Here is a 20467-nt window from a genome sequence, read left to right on the forward strand (position 1 = left end):
TCCCTGTTCGACGTGGTGGTCATGATGGGACGGCAGAACATCCCCCTGCAGGGCCATGCCGATAAAGAGCCGAGGAGCAAAGCCTTCACTCCGAGCAACTTCCAGGCTCTGCTGGAGTTCCGCATCAACGCTGGCGACGACGCGCTCCGGAGGAGGTTCGAGACGTCGCCGGCCAGTCTGGAGTTCTGCTCGTCCACACAGCTGCAGCAGATCCTGGAGGTGGGCGAGAAGTGCATTTGCGAGGAGCTGCTCTCTGAGGTCAAGGAGGCTCGCTTTTTCTCTCTGGTCGTGGAAGACGTCACGGAGGTCGCCGGGGAGAACCGAATCCCCACATTCGTCCGCTTCGTGGATCAGAACAACCACCTGCGCGAGGAGTTTTTAGGATTCCTGCTCTTCGAAGGAGACGTGGAAGGCATCGTGGAAAACCTCTGCGCTGAAATATCGGAGAAGAATGGGCTGAGCATGGAGGACTGCAGAGGGCAGGCGTACTTCAGCACCGGCGTCCACGCGTCCAAAGCGAAAGCCGTCGCCATGAAACTGAGCGAGCGTTACCCGTTGGCGGTGCTCACTCCCAGCTCCGGCCACGCCCTGAACATCAGCCTGGCCAACAGCATGGACTTGACGAGCGTTCACCTGGTCATGTCGACCCTGAAGAAGATCGATGCCTTCTTCGGCAGATCTCCTCTCCTGCTGGATCAGCTGGAGAGTGCCATTTCGATTTATTACCAGGGGAACGAGGAGAAGGCGTGCGCCCTCAAGCAGGCATGTCGCACCGACTGGACGCAGCAGCACGAAGCCTTCGAGGTGGCCGTCGACCTTCTGGAGTCTCTGCTCCTTTGCATGGACAGCGTCCACGACAACGAGGAGCTGAAGTGGAGTGACGAGATCGCGCACGAGGCCTTTGTCGTTTCTGAGGCGCTGGCGGACTTTGAGTTTGCGATGGCACTGGTGGTCTTGAAGAACACGCTCTCGTTCTCCAGGGCGTTCGGGAAGAACCTGCAGGGGCAAACCGGCGAGGTCTTCTTCGCCGCCAACAGCTTGACGGCCGTCCTGCACTCGCTCAACGAGGTCCTCGAGAACATCGACGTGTACCACGAGTTCTGGTTCGAGGAAGCCGTCAACCTTGCCGCCGCTCTGGAGATTCCCGTCAAAATCCCCAGGCTCTTCTTTAGGAAGCAGCGTCCCGACGCCGGGGACGAGATCCAGCCCGAGACCTACTACAAGGTCCACCTGACCCTCCCGGTTGTCACCCGGGTAATCAAGGAGCTGAGCGAGCTCTTCTCCGAGAACCACCTCAACGCGCTGAGGTCCCTGTCCTTCGTACCGGCGATCATGTCACAGCTCAAGTTCAACACGGAGGAGACCAGTGCCGACGTCTACAAGAACGACCTTCCCAACCCGGAGACGCTTCCCACCGAGCTCAACTGCTGGAAGATCAAGTGGAAGCACGGCACCAAGAACGTCACGCTGCCCTCCACCATCTACGAGACGCTCCAGCTGTCCGACGTCAAGTTTTTCCCCAACGTCTGCGCGCTCCTCAAGGTCCTCCACTGCCTCCCAGTGCTGTCACTCACGGAGGAGAAGTGCAGCGAGGCGAGGAGGCGTCTGACGGCGTACCTGCGGGACATGCCCCCCAAACACAGACACAAGAGCCTGGCGTTGTTCAGTATTAACTGTGCGGTGAGGATGGATGTCGACCTGATGGTGGAGGCGTATCTCTCAGCGTATCCGGACAAAGAGACGAGGGAGGAACCTGCGTGATTGACGCACGCATTTAACACACCACCAATACGAGTTAGCGCTCCACATGATCATGTTGGTTTGGCCACTGATTTAGCAGAGTGACAGGTGTTGCTATGGGAACAAGGGTGGCGTTTAAATTATGTTTGATCAGCCAATCACAGCTGTGATCTAATGACATCACCACTGGGTGTCTGCTTTAAAATGTTTTCTGTGTGACGTAATGCTTAGGGGCAATTCTTTCTTTCTTCACTAACCAACCTCATTCTTTTTCTTTCTTTCCCTGACTTTTCTTTCTTTCTACACTAACTTTCTTTCTTTCTTTCTGTCTGTCTGTCTAGACTAACCTTACTCCTTCTTTTTCTCTTTCCCTAACCTTTCTCTTTCTTTCTACAATAACGTCCTCATTCTTTTTCTTTCTTTCTGCCATTTTTTTGCCTAACCTACCTTTCTTTCATTCTTTCTACACTAACCTTATTCGTTCTTTTTTTTATTTCTTAGTAACTTCTTTTTCGTTAAACAACTACTTTCTTTCTCATTCGTTCAGTTGACGTTATCATTCCTCTCCAGCAGAAGTGATCTGAGGGTAAGTGCTAATAAGGTGTTTCTGATTGGCTGATCAAAAGTAAATGAAGCTCCGCCCACACTGACCCAGGTGGAGACGGTCACAGTGCAGGTCCTGTACAGAGACACACACGCCCTTCGCTTCCTTCTTCCCTGCAATTACTCTGTTTTTACTTTTCCTTATTTTTTATTGTACATTCAGATAGGTGTGTGTGTGAGAGAGAGAGAGAGAGAGAGAGAGCGCGAGCGCATGAACACAAGAGAGACTGAGGTGCATTGGAAATGAATCATGAATGATCAGACTCCTGTGTGTTATAATGAAGTTCTGTTCGCAACAGCTTGTAAAAACATTTCTGCTGTTTTTGTTTACTAAATAGGGGAGAAAAAAAAAGATTTTTTTTGTGTGTCACCCCAAAGAAAGTAGAAAGCTGTGTGTGACAGAATTCTATTTAATACCTGAATTTCTCATGTACATTTCTGCTGTATTTTCATTGTTTAGAGGATTTTTACTGAAAATCCCCTGGATTCCTTCGAGATATTGAACTTATCGAAGCGTGTAGATCTTCGAGTCATTTTCATCTATTCTGATTTTTTTCATAAACTAATAAACATGTCTGTGCACAGTGCTTTTTAAATCTGATCATTTTTCTTCATTACATTCTCTCCTCATTTTCTCTTTTTTTTCTTCTCTTTCACTCGTTCTCTCTCTATTCCCTCTTTTCTGCCTTTTCTCTTTTTTTCCTCGTCACACTTGATCCTTTAATTTTTTCCTTGAAATTTTCTTTGGAGGGGGCGTGTCCTGATTACTTTCTCTCAGCTTATTATTATTATTATTATTATTATTATTATTACACACAAACACTACGCGTAGTCTACCTGATGAAATGGTGAATTATTAATATTTTTAAATATATATATATATATAATAAACAATGATTTAGATTTTTTTCAGTGTATATTTTATAGAAGTGAGACGAGATAAACAAATTAAAACTGTAAATAAGTGATAATATGACTGGCGTTTCTGTGCGTGATGTTAATTCTGATGTTTTAACGAAGCGCCCCGCGTGCCCCTCGCGCGCACTGTTCACTTCCGCTCTGCCGCGCTGTTCACTTCCGGCTCGGATCAAGCAGCCCAGCTACAATCTCGCCGTGAAATCTCTCTCACACACACACACACATCACAACAAGGAAACGATGCTTCAGCTTTAAACGCTCCGATCAAGCCGCGCGCGCGCACGCACCTGAGCGTTAACGGTAGATGATCGGCACAGCGCGAGCTCTAGGGGATCTTCCTGGCCATGCACACTTCGCTCTTTTGACTGAACAGGAGCGCAGTTTAAGTCCAAAATGCCCGACTGCTGCGCCGCAGCCGAGTGTAAGCAGAGCTCCGAGCAGCACGTCACCTTCTTCAGGTTTCCTCTGGACCCCGAGCGGTGAGGCCATTCCCCTCTGTATTTATTTCTTTATCTATGGGTCTGTTTCCATATTTCCACACTCGACCCCGCCGCCGTGGCGGTGTTTAATTGTTCTGCCCGGAATGAACCCAAATTAGCATCCTTTGCTAGCGAGTTAGCCACTTAGCTCGCTAATTCCTCCCCTTTGATTCAATGAAAATGCAAGCTAGCTTGCTAATCTCCAATCTGTAATCTGTTTGGCTCGGCTCTGTGCTAAATATTTAGCCGACACGGTTTGTTAAGGTTTATTTTAACTAGCTTTATTTCCTGCATCAACACTCTTTTGTGTACGAGTCGATAGATTTGGCTTTTTTTTTTTTTCCTCCTCCACTTTTTTTTTCATGGTGACTGCACGAGAACGGTTCGTATCCTCCAGCGCCCTCTTCCGGCCCGCCTCAAGACGGCAGCTTTCGTGTATTAAACAATAACGAAATCAAAAATTTGTTTTCTAGAGCTTTCTTTTCTGCTCGACTGGTCGTATTGTTAGGGTTAGGGTATTGTGTTCACCTATACAACAATGTGTACAAAAATAGCTTTGGAGGCACTGTAATTTTAGCATTCATCGCTTGAACATTTTTTCGATGACTCATCCCGTACTAGTCTTGTGTTCGTCCAATTAAATGCTTTCCTCTCCCCGGGGGCGTGTCTTGCTCTACAGTGCTAGCTCGTTAGCAGTGGACATGGTCCATCAGCATCAACGTACGGAATCGAACCATGGCATTTCATCTGGATTTTAAGATCAGCAATTTCAATATTGGCTCTGGCGTAGCTTACACTTACATTTATTCATTTAGCAGACTCTTTTATCCAAAGCACTACTGAATCTATACAGGATCAGACCGAGCCATCTGCTTTTTTTGGGCGGATTTAGGTCCAATTGTCAAAGACCAATACCTTTATGGACTAAAAGTTTAACTGTTAATCTTTGTATCATGCTGCTGTTATTACGGTTATGACTGACTGAATTACAGCAAGACCCCCCCCCCCAATATTAGGGATCTGAATGGTTGGGTCCATTCCCTATCAGATTTGATGTGTTGTAATGAATGAATTATCTATCTATCTGAGATGATGACCCCCCCCCCCCCCCTCAGTCTGATGTTGAAGTAAATGTTTTTTTTCTTCCCTCTGTTCTCAGATGTAAACAGTGGGTGGGGAACTGTCGCAGACCGGACCTGCAGACTAAAACGGCCGAGTACTTGCACCGAAATTTTAAGCTGTGCTCGAGACACTTTGAGGCGTCTCTGATACAGAAGGAAGTATGTGTGCATGTTGTTCTGTCTTTTCCTAGTTTTGACATTTTGGCTGTTGCGGTTCTGAACGTTAAAAATAAACGATCAGTCGTTGTAGAAATGTTGTTGTTGTTTTTTAAAAAATAATTCTGTTTGTGTTTCAGAGTGAACTTAAGACTGTTTTAAAGGACGGAGCCGTCCCAACTATATTCGACTTCACGACCAAGAAGGGCAATGCACAGAACAGCAACAGGAAAAGAAAGATACAAGCTGTACGTATTAGATTTTTTATTTATTTTTTTTTTAAAGAGAACCTGTTTTCTCAGTTTGTTCATTCGTTCAGATTTTTATACCTGTTAGAGCATTTCGCTACACGGGGTCGTGTTAACCGAGAATGTCCCGTCGTTTGTTGAATTTCAAAAGCATCGACAGAATCCGGAATATATCCGCGATTCAGTAGCTAAGCCATGTTTAAGGTGGCAACCATTCGTTACCAGTATAACGGCATGGTTGCTGCTTGTGCGTTTGGAAAGGGCAGTTATTTAAGTAAAGTTCGGTTTTTTTTATTGCATAAGGTGCCAAAACTTTTTGCAAGTCTGCAAAAGTTCTGTCGGATATCAGTCCAGTGTCGAAGGTTCTGTGTGGATTTTGGATTCGGGGCAAGACTGACATAACTGGCGTTATGGTAATGTAGGGGCGGGGCTTACAGCAGTACTCGATGCTGATTGGTTAGGCTTACTGCTTTGGACACGGTACATATACGTGCACAGAGCCGCCATCTTTAACAGAACCGGTTACTGTGTCCTTGTCAGTTTCTGTTGGCACATTTATTTATTGAAAGAACATGATATTTATTACTTATGAGTCATGACATTTATTTCTTTTTCTTTCTCTAACTGTGTTTTCAGACCACAGTCGATGTTGCAGAAACAAAAAAGGTGAAAGGTTAGTGATTGAGTTTTACTGATTTTATAAAATGTTAAAATGTTTCAGAGGCATTTCACATTACAGAGGATCTAAAAAAAAAACAATTTCTGTTCTTTTCCCCTCCCTCCTTTAAAGATGAGTTGGAGCCGGTGGCACAAAATGTGACAGAAGACTCGATAGAGAATGCTGTGCAAGAGGAGCCTACGCTGGTCAGACCAGAGAAGGAGGATCCTGCTACGTCCAAAGCCAAGGAAGTCCTGAAGATCCACTTTAAGGAGACGTTAGCGTTCACCGGCTTCAGCATCGTCAACAATGTCATTGGTGGTGCTGCGAAGACGATGGGGGGCGGAGCCGTCGGGCCGCTCACGGTCGACCCTGTCTGTGCGGAAAAGATCGACCCGAAAGACGTGCTGAGACTCGGAGAGGACGTGATGCGCGAGGAGATCCGCAACACTTTGCGCATGGCTCGCTTCTTCTCCATTCTTCTCCAGGACAAGACGAACATCGAAGGCAAGGATCAGATCCCCGTGTTCATCCGCTCCGTCAGCAACGACGGGTTTCCCCAGAAGCACCTGCTGGGGTTCCTGCCATGCGACGTGGATTCGGACAGCCTGTACCTCATGCTTGTGTCCGAGATCCGCAACAAGTGGGGACTCCGAATGGAGCACTGTCGAGGGTTCACGTACCTGACGACGGGTGGCTTGTGTCAGAAGCTGAAAGAGTTCTCGTGTCGGATGCTCCGGGATTTCCCGCAGGTTGTCCTGGCTCCTAGCGACCCTTACGCTTTCAACATGTGGCTGATCCGCTCCTTGCCCGTCCTTTCCGTGCAGCACGTGGTTGACACCGTGGAGGAGGTGGCTGCCGTCCTGAGACAGTCTGAGACGCTTATGAAAAAACTGCTCACTAAGATCACAGCAGCGTACAGTCACATCAAAGGCGAGGTGGATCGCGTCAAGGAGTCTTGCCAGAACAATTGGGAATTCGGCACGGATGCCTTCCAGACGATGCTGGACATCCTGGAGCCTCTCCTGAACAGCATCGGAGAGATGTGCACCAGTGCGCTCTCGGAGGTGGACGCGACCGTCGTGGAACAGCTGCTCAAGCTCAAGGACAAGCTCAAGAACTTCAACTTCATCATCACCCTGGTGATCCTCAAGAACACCCTGTGCTGCGTGAGCATCCTGAACCCGAGCCTGAGGGGGATCATCAGCATCAGCAGCACCTTGCAATACACTATCTCCAATGCCTTAAAGCTGCTCAACAAACACCTGCAGGAAATCCCTATATTCCACAGAAAGTGGTTCTCCGATGCCGTGGGCCGGGCCAAAAAGCTGGGCGTGTCGGTCACTCTGCCGGCGGACACGGCCGCAAACGGCGACTCGGACGCCAAAGCGCCGGCCTCGCCGGAGGACTACTACAGGGAAACACTAAGCAAAATGGTCCTGCAGTACCTCATCGACGAGGTGAAGCGAGTCCTCGGTGTCGAGATGGTCCGAATCCTGAGATGGCTGTCTCTAGTGCCGTCGTACATGGCCGACCACAATTTCAGCATCCGCAAAGACAAGGTCGCCGATGCCAACCTGAACAACCTGGCCCGCCCGGACTCCTTCTACGATGAGCTCGGCTGCTGGGAAGTCAAGTGGAGGCACGCGAGCAAGCGCAGGATCCTGCCCACCGGCGTCTTCGCCACCTTAAAGATCCCTGATATCGGGTTCTATCCCAACGTGCAGAGCCTGCTGAGAGTCCTGGGTTCGATCCCTTGCATCAACGCCGACGCAGACGTGTACGTGCAGTACGACATGGTGCTGGACAGGTATCGCTCCTACATGAAGGTGATGCCGGCAGAGAAAAGACAGTGCAACATGGCATTCATTTACGTCAATCAGGACGTGCACTTCAACATCGACGACATGGTGCAGTCGTACGCCGAAAGCCATCCGGACATACTGCAGCTGCTTTGTAAGGTAAATTGTTGACAATGTCCAATATATACACACACACTACCTACTACTACACAAAATTTTAGACACATTCTTTATTTTTCCCCACATTTTAGAATAATAATAAAGTCATCAAAACTCTGGAGTAACACAAATGGAACTATGGGAAATATGTTGTGATAAAAAAATCCAAAATAATTTAATATTTTATCATCTTCAAAGTAGACACTCTTTTTACCTAGAATTAAAGGACCTACGTTGAACACTTATCGACTGCTTTTTGGAATATTTCGCGCCGAGTCATCTGTTTAAAAAAATAAATATTGTTTTTGTAAATAAAATGTTAGTTTTCTAATGAAAGAAATGAATATGTTGGCATGATGATATTTTTGTTATAACACTGATTTCAAACAAATAATCACACACCTTCAGATCAAAAGATTTGTAACATCATGAGAAACATTAGTCATGTGTCCACAAACTTTCGACCTGTTTTGTGTGTGTGTGTGTATATATATGTGTATATATATATGTGTGTGTGTATATATATATATATGTGTGTGTGTGTGTGTATATATATATATATATATATATATATATATATATATATATATATATATATAAAAAATCATTTGTTATATTGCTGATTTCTGCAAATGGAGGTGGTTGTTCTTTATTTAGTCAACTTCAACATTATTAGCACCCTTCATGAAAATGACCAGCGCTTGCATGTGATATTTAGAGCCACTATACAACTCTTCTTAACCCCGAAGTTCTGTTCGTAAATAGTAGTTAGTAAGTAGTTTCTGTGTGAGACACTGGTTTTGAAATTATTGGCCCAGTTAAAACGTGATATTTGGTGACGCTTCTCTCGGAGAGAATAACCGTCATCCTCTGCCAGTAACATTTTGAAGTTGCTTTAAATTCTCAGGTTTGTGCGTGTTGATGTCCTCTTTAATTCTTTATGACTTCTTGTCAAGACACCGGGAAACTTGGAAAGTTCAAAAAGTCCTAGATATTTCCTGTGAGAAGAACAAAAGAAAGAAGCAATACTTGGAGAAAGTTACAAATTAATTTAATCTGTTTTAGATACTCTTAGTGGGTGCCAATAAATTTGGCACTTTTTATTTATTTATTAAGTAATAGCCTAAGATTATTTTTTTGCTGGAGGAAATGTAAGCCATTTTTCTAATTGAGTGGAAATTCTATATTATATAATTATTGTGTTTAATGTTTAGACACTTATTCATCATCGTGTGGGGTGCTAATAATTATGGACTTTTAAGTGCTTAATTCAGTTGCAGCTGTCAGTTGTACACCAGTGGTAATGGATATGGGTTTTTTTTTTTGTGTGTGTGTTCTCAGGATGATGTAATGGAAGTTCAACCTTCAGGTAAAACAAACCACCAGAGACTGTTCTGATACTTTTGAAAATTATTCATTCATATTGATAATTGTACGTGATTGTCTTGATGTCTTGTTTGCACGTTTTCCAGCAACTGAAAACAATACAAATGATGCCTCAAAGGAAGATCTGGAGGAACCGAGAGAAGTTATTCTGGACATGGAGTCGGAGAGGCCGAAACCAGCGGAGTGTTCGGGGACCGATAAAGAGGCGTTAAAATCGGCACTGAAAGCGGCGCTCACCGCAGCGTGCAATAGCCAAAGCAGGGAGTTTCAGGGAGGCCCGGAGGGCGAGGTCGAATATGTGACCAAATCCGAAATGAACGAAGTTTTAAAAGTGTGCGAGGACGTCGTGCGAGACGGGATCCTTTCCGAAGTGGGGAACTCTTTCTTCTCCCTGTTCATCGATCGAGCGGTGAAGTTTGGCGAAACAGATTCCCTCCCGCTGTTCCTCAGGTTCGTGGACAGTTTTGATGTCATGCGCTTGGAACTGATGGGGTTCGTGGAAGCGAACCTCGACACCGAGGCCATGTGCGAGCGCCTTTTCGACATCGTCACCAAAGAATGGCGTCTCGATTTAAAATACTGCAGAGGTCAGGCTTACTTGGGTTCGGGTGAAATCTCGTACAAGCTCAAGGCTTTTGCGTGCAAAGTTCAGGAGAAGTACCCTCTCGCGATATGCACCCACTGTTCCTGTTACTCTTTTAACACGTGGTGGTCCAGGTCAGTTCCGGTGCCCTCCATCAGCAGAGCTCTAGACACACTTGAGAAGATAGTGTTGTTTTTCGGCAGCTCGTCCGAACTTGAGAAACAGCTGGACCAAGTCATAGCTGTTGGTCTGCGCGAGAGCTACGAGAAGATCCACGAGTTTCAAGGGAACTTCTGTTCTTCTTGGCAGGAGAAGCACGACTCCTACGACGTCTTCTCTCAAATACTGGAACCTCTAGTTGACTGTCTGGAGAGATTCCATAACAGCAGTCCACCGATGTGGAGTTTAGCCGTGATCAACCAAGCGAAGAAACTCCTGCAGCTGATCCGAGACTTCGACTTCATCGTGGCGATAGTGGCGCTGAAGAACATCTCGTCTTTCACCAGAGAACTGAGCGCAGCTCTGCAGAAAGACCATTTCAGCGCCGCCTCGCAGCTCTGCCAGATCAGCGGCATCGTAGCCACGCTCAACCGACTCAAGACTAACATAAAGGTGTTCCACCAAAATTGGTTCGATGAAGCATGCGTCTTTGCTCAATCCTTAGGCGTGCAGGTCAAAGTGCCCGAGAGCATCCCGTGTCCTAGGGACAGCCTGCTAAAACCGGGCGGATACTATAAAGACGCCATCAGCGTCCCTTTAGTCGACCACATAATCAACTCAGTCAAGGACCATTTCTCCGACGACCACAAAGAGGCTCTGAACTTCTTATCTCTGGTCCCGTGCTCTGTAACCATGAGCTACACTTTCGAAAGTCTAAAGTCGAAGCCTCCGCTGTTCGTCGGTGACCTTCCGGATCCCGACAACTTCTTCACCGAGCTTTCTTGCTGGAAGGTGAAGTGGAAAACCAAAGTGGTTTCCCCGACCATACCGGACACTATTTTTCAGACTCTCCGCCTGCCGCTCATGCAGTATTTCGCCAACATTAACACGTTGCTGAAGATCATGTCCGTGTTACCGAGTACCCCGCTGGAGCATTGCGGGGAGGTGAAGCGCCATAAAATGTTTCAGGACTACCTGAAGACCACATACGCGAAGGACAGGACTCCGTGTTTGGCCGTGCTCCAGGTGGGCACGAACTTCGCCAGAGATCTGGACAGGATGGTGACGCAGTGTTTGAAAGTCACGCCAAAAACGCTGGAAGGCATCTGTCTGGTAAGGTGTCTTTTTTAATAAAACTGTTTATCCCTCGTTTAAAATAACGTGCTTAACAAAGCTTAAGATTGTTGACTGCTGTTTATTCCACCCAGGACAAAGAAGCAAAAACTCTGAGGAATTCTGAGACAAAAGCAGAAGGTATGCCAGCGTTTCTCCGTTCCTTAGTCTCACGCTAGCTCATTTCAATGTGGTTTTTTTTTTTGGTACTTTGTACCATATTTAGAGATCTTTCTAAGCACTTCGTCTACTGTCTTTACAATAGACAACCACAACGACGAGGAGATGGAGGTTCAACAGGAGAGATCGGCTAAGAAACTCCCAGACTTTAACGAGTTAAAAGCAGAGGGTATGTTTTCTTTCCTTAAAGATAATTTGTGTTATCCGGTTTTAACATTTTCTGGTAACGTGATGTTCTTTTTGTTTTGTTTTTTTTGTAGGTAACCGCATGGCTGCTTCCAACAAAATTGAGACCCAGCCGGTTCCTGAAGTTGCTCCTGCTGTAGATCTGGAGGGACAGCAAGCGAAGCCTTTGGATGAGAACGGTCACTCTGACCAGCCTGCAGACGGTCTTCAGAGGGTCTTCATGGTGGCGGCCAGACTGGCCCGGAAAAAACGCCTGTTCTTGGACCTCCCCAAGGAACAGCAAGATGTTGTCGTGCAAGAGCTTGGTGTGTGTCACTGGGACCTGGAGAACTTGAAGCGTTTATCGGACACGGATATGCTAGAGAGTATCGTGAAGTCGATGAGAGAAACGATCCTCTCGGAAGTTCAAGAATCCCCGTTTTTTTCCATCATTACCGACAAGGTGGTGTCTGTGGATGACCAGAAGTACGTTCCTGTGTTTGTCCGGTACGTGGACAGTTTCACCCCCAAAGTGGAGCTTTTAGGGTTTCTGCCCTTGGACTCGAGTTCTGATCCAGATACCCAAGCTAAGACTCTCTCAGGCATCCTCTCAGAGGAGTGGGGACTCCAAATGGGATGCTGTCGTGCCCAGTCCTTTATGTGCATGGGTGCTGGGGGTCAATGTCTGAGAAAGCTATCCTTAGGATTCTTGGAGAGCTTTCCCCTCGCTGTGAACACACCCAGTGAATCCTGCGGACTTGCTTATTGGCTGTCAGTAAGCCTTCATAACGACCCCATCGCGAAGGTGCTAGGCGTAGTCGAGGACCTGTTACTTTTCTTCGATCAGTCGCCGAGACTGCACGTCGAGCTTTCTCAGACGAGGGAAGGTCTCTTGAACACTCCTCGGGAAGCCCTCGCCGAGGTCCCAGAAACGTGTTTGTCGAAGTGGAAAAAGACGGAGGATTTCTTTGACATTCTGGTGGACATGCTGGAGGGAGTCCTGAGTTGCCTCGACTCTGTTAGCGACAACGCCGACGGCTCGTGGAGTAACAGCATGTCGATACCTGCGCTGATGCTCTCCACAGCCATTAGGGAATCGGACTTTGTCATTTCCCTTGTAATCCTTAAGAACGCCTGCGCTCCGCTGCGGAACTGCAGCACGGTGTTCCGCTGCGGCAACCCGGCCGATATCATCTGCGAGCTGGAGAAGATCCCTGTTATAATAGAGTCCCTCGTTAAGATGTTGGAGAACATCACTGTTGTGCACTGTACCTGGTTCGAGGAGGCAACCCAGCTCGCTGCCAAAGTTGCCGGGGCGCTCTCGTATCCAGACATGGTCTACAGCTATGAGTCTCCGGAGGTAGGCTACAGAGAGACGGTCAGCGTGCCTGTCTTGAGCGGTCTGATCGAGGAAATGAAGTTTAACTTTTCGGAGCGTCACCTGAAAGCCCTCCGGGTCCTTTCTCTGCTTCCCACATGCAATCCTCTGCCCATTCTCCCAGAGGCACCAGAGAAGCTCTACACCATCTACCAAAGTGATCTACCTGAGCCAGACTCGGCAGAGGAAGAGATAAATGCGTGGTCCACTGTCTGGTTAGAGAAGTATCAAGACAGCTCGCTGCCCACCTCGATCTCGGAGACTCTGCACCACCCTGAAGCTAAGGGTCACCCTAACGTGACGACTCTTCTGAGACTCGTTGCTGTGCTGCCTAGCATTAGCATGGAGTGTGATCTGATGAAGACCACTCTGAACTCGTTGAGGAGCTTGATCGGGAACGACTGCGGCGGCGCCAGCAAGACCAACACGGTAATGCTTCTTATGCATCGTCCCATGCTGCGGACTTTGGAGCAAGTCATCGACAAATGTATGGAAATTGACGCAAAGAGCCATGGCTTTCTTTCTCCGGTGTGTATATATGCACAGTAATACAAGTTCAGAGATTTAATTGCGCTTACCGTGTGCTTACTAAAGCTGTTTGATGTTTTTAGGTGAAGGAGAGTCTCCGTGTTATGAAAATGGACAGCGGTGAGTAGTTTTCCTTTCGGCCACAGTACGGTGTGGTGATGTGTAAGGATGACCTTGTCTTCTTTTTTTCTTTCTCTTCCCGTTCAGACGCGGATGAGGTTCCTTCAGAGGAAAAGGTCAATACTACCACATCTGAGGTTTCAGAGATAACAAATGGCACAGTTCCAATCATCGTACAAGACCAGCCCACAACTTCAGCTCAGTGCGACACTGGAGGTGTGCAACGTAATCATGCTCTCGGTATCTTTATCCTAATAAAATAAAAGAATTTCTCTCTCTGTTTCTCTGGTCACTATTATACTTTTCCCTCTGTTTCCAGAGATAAGCACTTCTGCCCTAGATGGTACCACTGCAACTCCAAAGGATAGTGCCATGGAAATAAATGCTTCCAACGGACAAGCCGAGATACGAGAACCTTCTCCCATCAGCACCGCTGGTCAATTAGCAGCTACGTATCCAAACGAAACTGAAATTAGTTCGTCCACAGTGAGTGCGTCGGACGACGCTCCAGAAGAACAGGATGGTCCTAAAGAGCACAAGGCAACAGCCCAAGGTGTAACCGCAGAGCTACAAAATGGAAATGTGGAGCTTCTGTCTGAAGTGGCAGCCGAAAGTATCACCACCGAGCCTGTTACAGCGTCCACGGATATCACCATGGAGCTTGTAGAACCCGTTACAAAATCCGAACCGGGAGGCCAGAGTGCAGAGCCAGTCGGCGCAGAACCAATCGCAGTAGCGGAAGATGCCACCACCGAAGGCACGGCAGTGGCACAGGATGCCTCCACAAAGCCAGAAGTGGCGGCACAGGGCGTTGCTGTAGAGCCTGTAACGTCAGCACAGGATGCTGTTCCAGAGCCGGGTAAAGCAGCTGTGGATGTCTCCATGGAGCTTATAGAACCTGCAACCGAACTGGCAGCTCGGGTTTCCACCACAGAGCCTCTTGCAGCATCCAACGACATCCCAAAAGAGTCCGCGGTAGTGATCGAGCCTGTTGGAGCAGACCAAGATGTTACTGTGGAACACAAAGCAGCAGAACAAGGTGTCACAAGTTTGTCAGATGTGGCAGCTGAGAGTGGCATCAGAGAGCCTGTTGCAGACGCAGAGGATGTCACTAAGAGTGTTACCACAGAAGCTGCAACCCAGGGTGTCGCTGCCAAGGAGCCGTCACCAGCAATCCACGGGATCAGTACGAACCCAATCGCTGTACTCCCGGAGGTCACCAATCAGCTTGTTGCAACTGGACAAGATGCTACTACAAAGCACGATGCCCAGGAAATCACTAAACAACCTGGTGTGGAAGAAGTCCAATGTGGAACGGCAGCACAGGGCTTCACCACAGAGCCTGTAACCTCACCCCAAAGCATCACCAAGAAACCAGATGCAGCAGATGAGGATATCCCCAAAGAATTTGCTCCAGCAATAGCACAATATGACGTCATCACTAACCCCTCAGCACCAGCCCAAGATCAAGGAATAGCATCCGGAGACACAATAACAGAACCCCAAAAAACTCAAGGTGTCGCCCCTAGTAATGAACCCACAACATCTCTGGAAGTGACTGGGAAACCTGTAACGTTACCTCAGAATCCAGGCAGTGAGACCAACATAGCTCAGGGTGTCACCTCTGTGACTGCATCAGAAGCCCAGAATCTTTCCAGAGCAGAAGTACAGGATGTCACCACACAACCTGTAGCAACGGGACACGACGTCAGCTTGGACGACCAGAGTGTCTCCAAAGAACCAATAACAGCATCCCCGGCTGCCACGAATCCCTCGGCAACAGTGCAGAGTGGGGAGTCTGTTACAGCCCCGCCCCCTGCTGAGTCCATATCCAAGCAAGAGGTCACCACGAAGAGCGAGCCGGCAGCAGAGGATGTTGCTATGGACACCACCGAAGCAGATCAGGGTGTTTCCTTACCACCCGCAGTAACAGCCGAGGGTATTGTTCCTACAGAATCGACAGCAGAGCATGTCCCTATGGAGCTTGATGCGGCGTCAGAAAAAATGACGACAGAACCCGCAGAAACGGTCCAAGATGTTGTGATGGAGAGCCCAGATGAATCTGAAAAAGTGGCTCGGGATGTCACCATGGAACCTATGGCAGAAATCCAGGATGTCCCCATGGGTCCCTCTGTAGAAACTGAAGATACTGACCTAAAGACTGGTGTTCAAAGTAAGGTCACGGCATCTCCTCAGAATGGGACTTGCGAGTCCAAAACACCTGCTTCGGATGGCGTAGACGAGGCCGAATCTGCCAACGAAGTCGGTGCTGTCCAGACTACCGCAGCAATAAAGGATTCCACAAGCGATTCGAACAACTCTACAGCAGCCGAGGTCAAGCACACAACTGTCCAAGATGATCCCGAGCAATCCTATGCAATAGCTCAAGATGGCACAGATCCCTCCAGAGCAGTAGCACAAGCAGCGGATGAAGACGTCACTGAACCCCACAAGGGGGTCTTGTCGTTCTACAGCACCCCTGCTCAAGAGGCATTTTTCAGCGAAATTCAAAGTGCAAAGTTCTTTTCTATTATATGTGAACAGCAAATAGAGATAGAAGGACATACGTATATCCCCGTAGGGATCTGTTACCTGGAGAAACGCAAGACGCCGTGCGAGGACGTGCTGGCTTACGTCCCGCTTGACCAAGACATTGCCGTCTTTGTGGATACCATGACTGCGGCTCTGTCCGAGAAGTGGGGTTTGAACTTGGCCTTCTGTCGGGGGCAAAGCGTGCTGACTGTAGGGGCGGCGGGTGCACAGGTGAGAGCAGCGGCAGCGTTGTTGGCTCAGAAGTACCCGCACGCTGTCCGAACTTTCAGCTCCTCGGTGTCCCTGAACACGTGGCTGGCCAAATCGTGTATCGTCTCCGAGATAGCCGACAGCTACACGTGGGTGGAGAGGATGCTCCAGTGGGTGACGGAGGATGAAGAGAAACGGGCCGTGTTACACAAAATGGTCGCGTCCCTGTACCAAAACGATGCTGTGAAGCACAGTGACCTGACCGACAGGCTGAGCAGAAGCCAATGGGAGAGGAGCCACGACACTCTGGATCTTACCGTCGAAGTCCTGGAAGCCATCATGCTCAGTTTGAACGACATAAAGGAAAACCATGATGTCCAGGCGGAAAGGACGCAGGCCGGTGACTTCCTCATCATCCTGCAGAACTTCGAGTTCATCTTGACGCTCGTGATCATGAAAAACGTCCTGGGTCCGACAAAACGTTTAAGCCAGAATCTCCAGGGCCAACCTCTGGACGTGTACGGAGCTCTGAACGGTCTGTCCGAAGTACTCGCTTCACTGAGCGATATTAAGACCAACATCGACGTGCACCTTCAAAGCTGGTACCAAGAAGCAGTGGCTTTCGCCTCCAGGTTACAGATCAGTGTCGACCTCACTTCACAAGAGTGCTTGATCATTTACTGTAGAGATATTGTTAGCAAAGGAGCGATCGATCACTCCGTTTGCGAGATCGCCGAGCTTTGCTCGGCCCGCACTCTGTCGGCCGTGCGCTGCATGCAGGTCGTGCCTTATGTCATATCCGAGACGAAAGGATGCTGCACAGACCCTGACCTTTTCAAGGCGTACCAGGACGATCTACCGGACTCGAGCTCTCTGCAGGAGGAGCTTCTAAAGTGGCGGGAGAAGTGGTCGGACGTCGACGCCGCTCGACAGCCCGTTCCCGCCGGTCTTCTAGACACGCTCAGTGCCGCGGACGCCGAGTCGTTCCCCAACATCGAGACACTTCTCAGGCTGCTCGTGGTCATGCCTTGCTTCAGAAAAGAGGATTTGATCAGACAGGGAAAGAAGAGTCTTGTCGAGTTCAACCAACAGAGATCATTACTCGAGCTGTATCCTTTATAGAGTGCTAACTGCCCCCTAAAACTAGTTTTCCATTAATTAGGGTGTCGTATACAGTGTGTTACTCGCTCTGTATTCCTGGTTACAGCTGATCAAATCTGAGCGTAGGTTTCAGTAGGGTGTTTTTTTTTTTTTTTTTTTTTAAATTAGAGATCTAATTAGAACTGTACACTTTTAGTATAATCTGATTGTTTTATTATTTTTTTTGTTTTGTTGTCTTATTTTTATCTTGTGTGTGATGTGGACTAAGAAAGAGGACTGCCTACAGGGACCAATGTCTTGCCAAAAAATAAGCGGGGGGAAAAAAGAAGGAAGGAGAAAAAAAACAACGCCCTAGCCGGGGCTCTAATGCTTTTGTGCCTTTATGCAAAACCTTACCCTGACTCTTGGAACATAAGGACTAAGTTTGTCTGCAAGAACGCTTTCAAGCCAAGCTTTTTGGAAGCTTCCGAGCATCTTCAGGAACTTTTACGATTTCTTTTTTTTTTTTTTTAAATCATTGAATCCTGTAAAAAGAACTAACAATCCAGATGTGTTCGATCCAGTTACACTCATTTAGTCAGATAACCTGTGGGTTTTCGAATCACCTGAATCATGTCACGGTCATCCACATGGCACAGATGCTGAAATGCTTACGTTCCATTGTGTGTCAAAAACAAGTTTCATTTGTTTGCAGTTTGACTTGGATGCATTGGTTTCTGTAAACACTTTCTCCCAAAAATCCTTCTCATGGAAAGAAGGATTCAAATATATATATTTGACTAAAATAAATAAAAACGATTTAAATGAAACCTCTTTCTCCACACTTTAATTCTGAGTCTAAGACTGTGGCTGCAGCGTCGGAAAATGTCCACCAGAGGGCGGTGTTGGCTTGGTGTCGTGGCTTTGGGAAGTGATTCGTCGCCTTCTTGCCAATCTGAAGTGTCTCTCCTGTCTTTGGTTTACTTTGAAAACGTGTGTAATAATTAGTAAAAGTTAATTTGAGGATAACGTTCGGTTCGTTGTTTGAAATTATCCTATTGTCTGTGTTTCCGACCTCGAATGCAGGGTTGTGCCGTACTGTTTTTGTCACAAATCGCAAAATAATTATTTGGCCACAAGATAAAAATTGACAGTCTCGAGTCCTGTAGTCTAACGTATTCACCGAAGACAAACCGGTTGAGGGAGTGTCTGAAATTTTGGAGCAAAGTTACATCACCTAATCGCATTGTTGGTCTATCGCAAGAGAATCTTCAAGACTTTCCTTTTCTATTTTTTAATCTATGCAAAATGACGTTAAGGAAACGTTCATGTAACTTGTTCGGAAGGAGTCTCCGGTGTCGGCGCTTTGTGACAGTCGGAGGTAAAGCTGTAACTTTACGTTTGCAACATCTTCACTGCGGTAACATGACAAGTGACGAGCTGCATTTGTTTATTTATTTGTTTATTTTATTTTTTTATCTTACTAATGTTGAGAGAGAGAGAGAGAATGAAGAGCGGGTGGTGAGGAAACGAGTGTTTATAGCTGCTGAAACGTAAGCGTGAACAGGAACGGACTCGTTTTGCAGACTTTCCAACATTAAATATAACAATAAATGGTTAACAATAACTATGGCGAACGAACTTGTAATCGTTGGTAAGTTGCTGTGGGGTAAGCGGATGAAGACACTTTGGGACGTTACGTCATCGTGAAATAATCAACGCTGAGATAGAAACGATAGACATCATAATTAATCGGCTCCTTTTGTGCACAAATCAGACATTGCAGAGCATTGTGGTGTTTGGCAGCAGCTCGGGAACAGCGTACATCGCTTCTCTACCAGCTTTTGTAGTGTATTATGGGTCTAAAATAGTGTTCTAGATATTCTCCAGCGTTTTCAGACTGCGTTATTGATGTCGCATCCTGAAAGCGATGCACGTGCTGGTGAATACAGCGTAGCCTGAGACGCGTCTTATCGAAACAGACAATGCTTTCTTCAAGATAAAGTTTCGCAAGAGGGCACTGGGAAACGCTTCAAAACAAATTCCAGCACCTTCTTACGAGGACATAAGGTCTCATGAGGTCAAGTTAAATTGTTTGCTTTAAAAGTAATATATGGAGCGCTGAAACAGCTGATCGTTCGGTTCTTCATGGTGTCAGGGTGGGGTTTTTATTTTATTCCTCCATTTTACATCCTGAATGCTTTATTTGTTCTTCTATTAAAACAACAAAAAAAAAAACACTGGCATAAATCCTACGTTACTCCACCACTTCCTACCACAGTCGTCTCTATTCATGCTCTGGGTTAAACAAAGTTAATCATTAATCCTTTTACTCTGGAGGCTTGTTTAGTTTTTTTGTCCTCTTGCCTTTTAAACAGCGGGCATGGTTCGCTGTAGCATGTTGATGATTTGCAGGACGACTCTGTGTGTGTGTGTGTGTGTGTGTGTGTGTGTGTGTGTGAGAGAGTGAGAGAGAACACAGATCCATCACGGGATATTGTTTTCAGGGTTAGATCTTTTTAAGATGTCGCTGAGGAGCAATCAGTCTCCCATTTTCCTTTAGCCTTGGACCTCGGGATCGGCTTCAGGGGCCGACGACCTCTGACCTTTTTAGCATTGTTGCTTGTGAGAAAGGCAGCGAGGTTGGCGAGCGAAGTCGTAGAGGAGCATTAACGAGGCCGTGCTGTGGTAACTGCAGCCACAAATCAATCGAGGAAGGGTGTATTAACTTAATTGTGAAGGAACGCCTTTGTGTAGAAAAACCCATGAGGTTTACAGTTTTCTAGGAGCTTCTGTTGAATAACTAAACAATTCCACACCGATCAGTTCGTTTGGCGTAAACATTGCCGAGATGTTGACCAGGAACCCGATTGTTACAACACATCACCATGATACATGTCTGTTCTCTAGGGACATATTCAATTATAATAATAATAACCGTCCCCAAAAAAATTCCTCAGTTGCTGTTTTGCGTGAAGAGTCTGTTTCCACACAGACAGTCCAGAGTCTCGTCTCCTCTCTCGTCCGCGAATGTGTTTTCCATCCGACTGCAGAATTTGTCCTCCCCCCCCCGGTGCAATCAATTATTTTTATTTGTGAGATCTCGAACCAGTGTTTTCGTCTTCATTATCTCTTACAATCACAACACT

The 20467-nt window shown here is 47.1% G+C and overlaps 2 protein-coding genes across 3 annotated transcripts in view; both read left to right on the forward strand.

Annotated features, from left to right (window-relative positions):
- Window positions 1–2939, forward strand: part of thap12a (THAP domain containing 12a) — a 12491-nt gene extending 9552 nt beyond the window's left edge. For both annotated transcript variants that reach the window (XM_053645386.1, XM_053645387.1), the window contains exon 5: window positions 1–2939. This exon is cut by the window's left edge and continues 116 nt beyond it. In XM_053645386.1, the coding sequence (XP_053501361.1) occupies window positions 1–1761 (1761 nt within the window). In that variant the 3' untranslated portion in view covers window positions 1762–2939.
- Window positions 2940–3052: 113 nt separating this feature from the next.
- Window positions 3053–19753, forward strand: si:dkey-250d21.1 (uncharacterized). Its single transcript, XM_053645385.1, has 13 exons — window positions 3053–3740; window positions 4900–5020; window positions 5158–5265; window positions 5902–5938; window positions 6056–7884; window positions 9226–9253; window positions 9357–11125; window positions 11221–11266; window positions 11391–11474; window positions 11566–13376; window positions 13460–13496; window positions 13584–13712; window positions 13816–19753. The coding sequence occupies exons 1-13, from the start codon at window positions 3655–3657 to the stop codon at window positions 17358–17360; spliced, it is 9630 nt and encodes a 3209-aa protein (XP_053501360.1). The 5' UTR covers window positions 3053–3654; the 3' UTR covers window positions 17361–19753.
- The last annotated feature ends 714 nt before the right edge of the window (window positions 19754–20467 follow it).

This window comes from Ictalurus furcatus, chromosome 16 (assembly GCF_023375685.1).
Source record: "Ictalurus furcatus strain D&B chromosome 16, Billie_1.0, whole genome shotgun sequence".
NCBI lineage: Eukaryota > Metazoa > Chordata > Actinopteri > Siluriformes > Ictaluridae > Ictalurus > Ictalurus furcatus.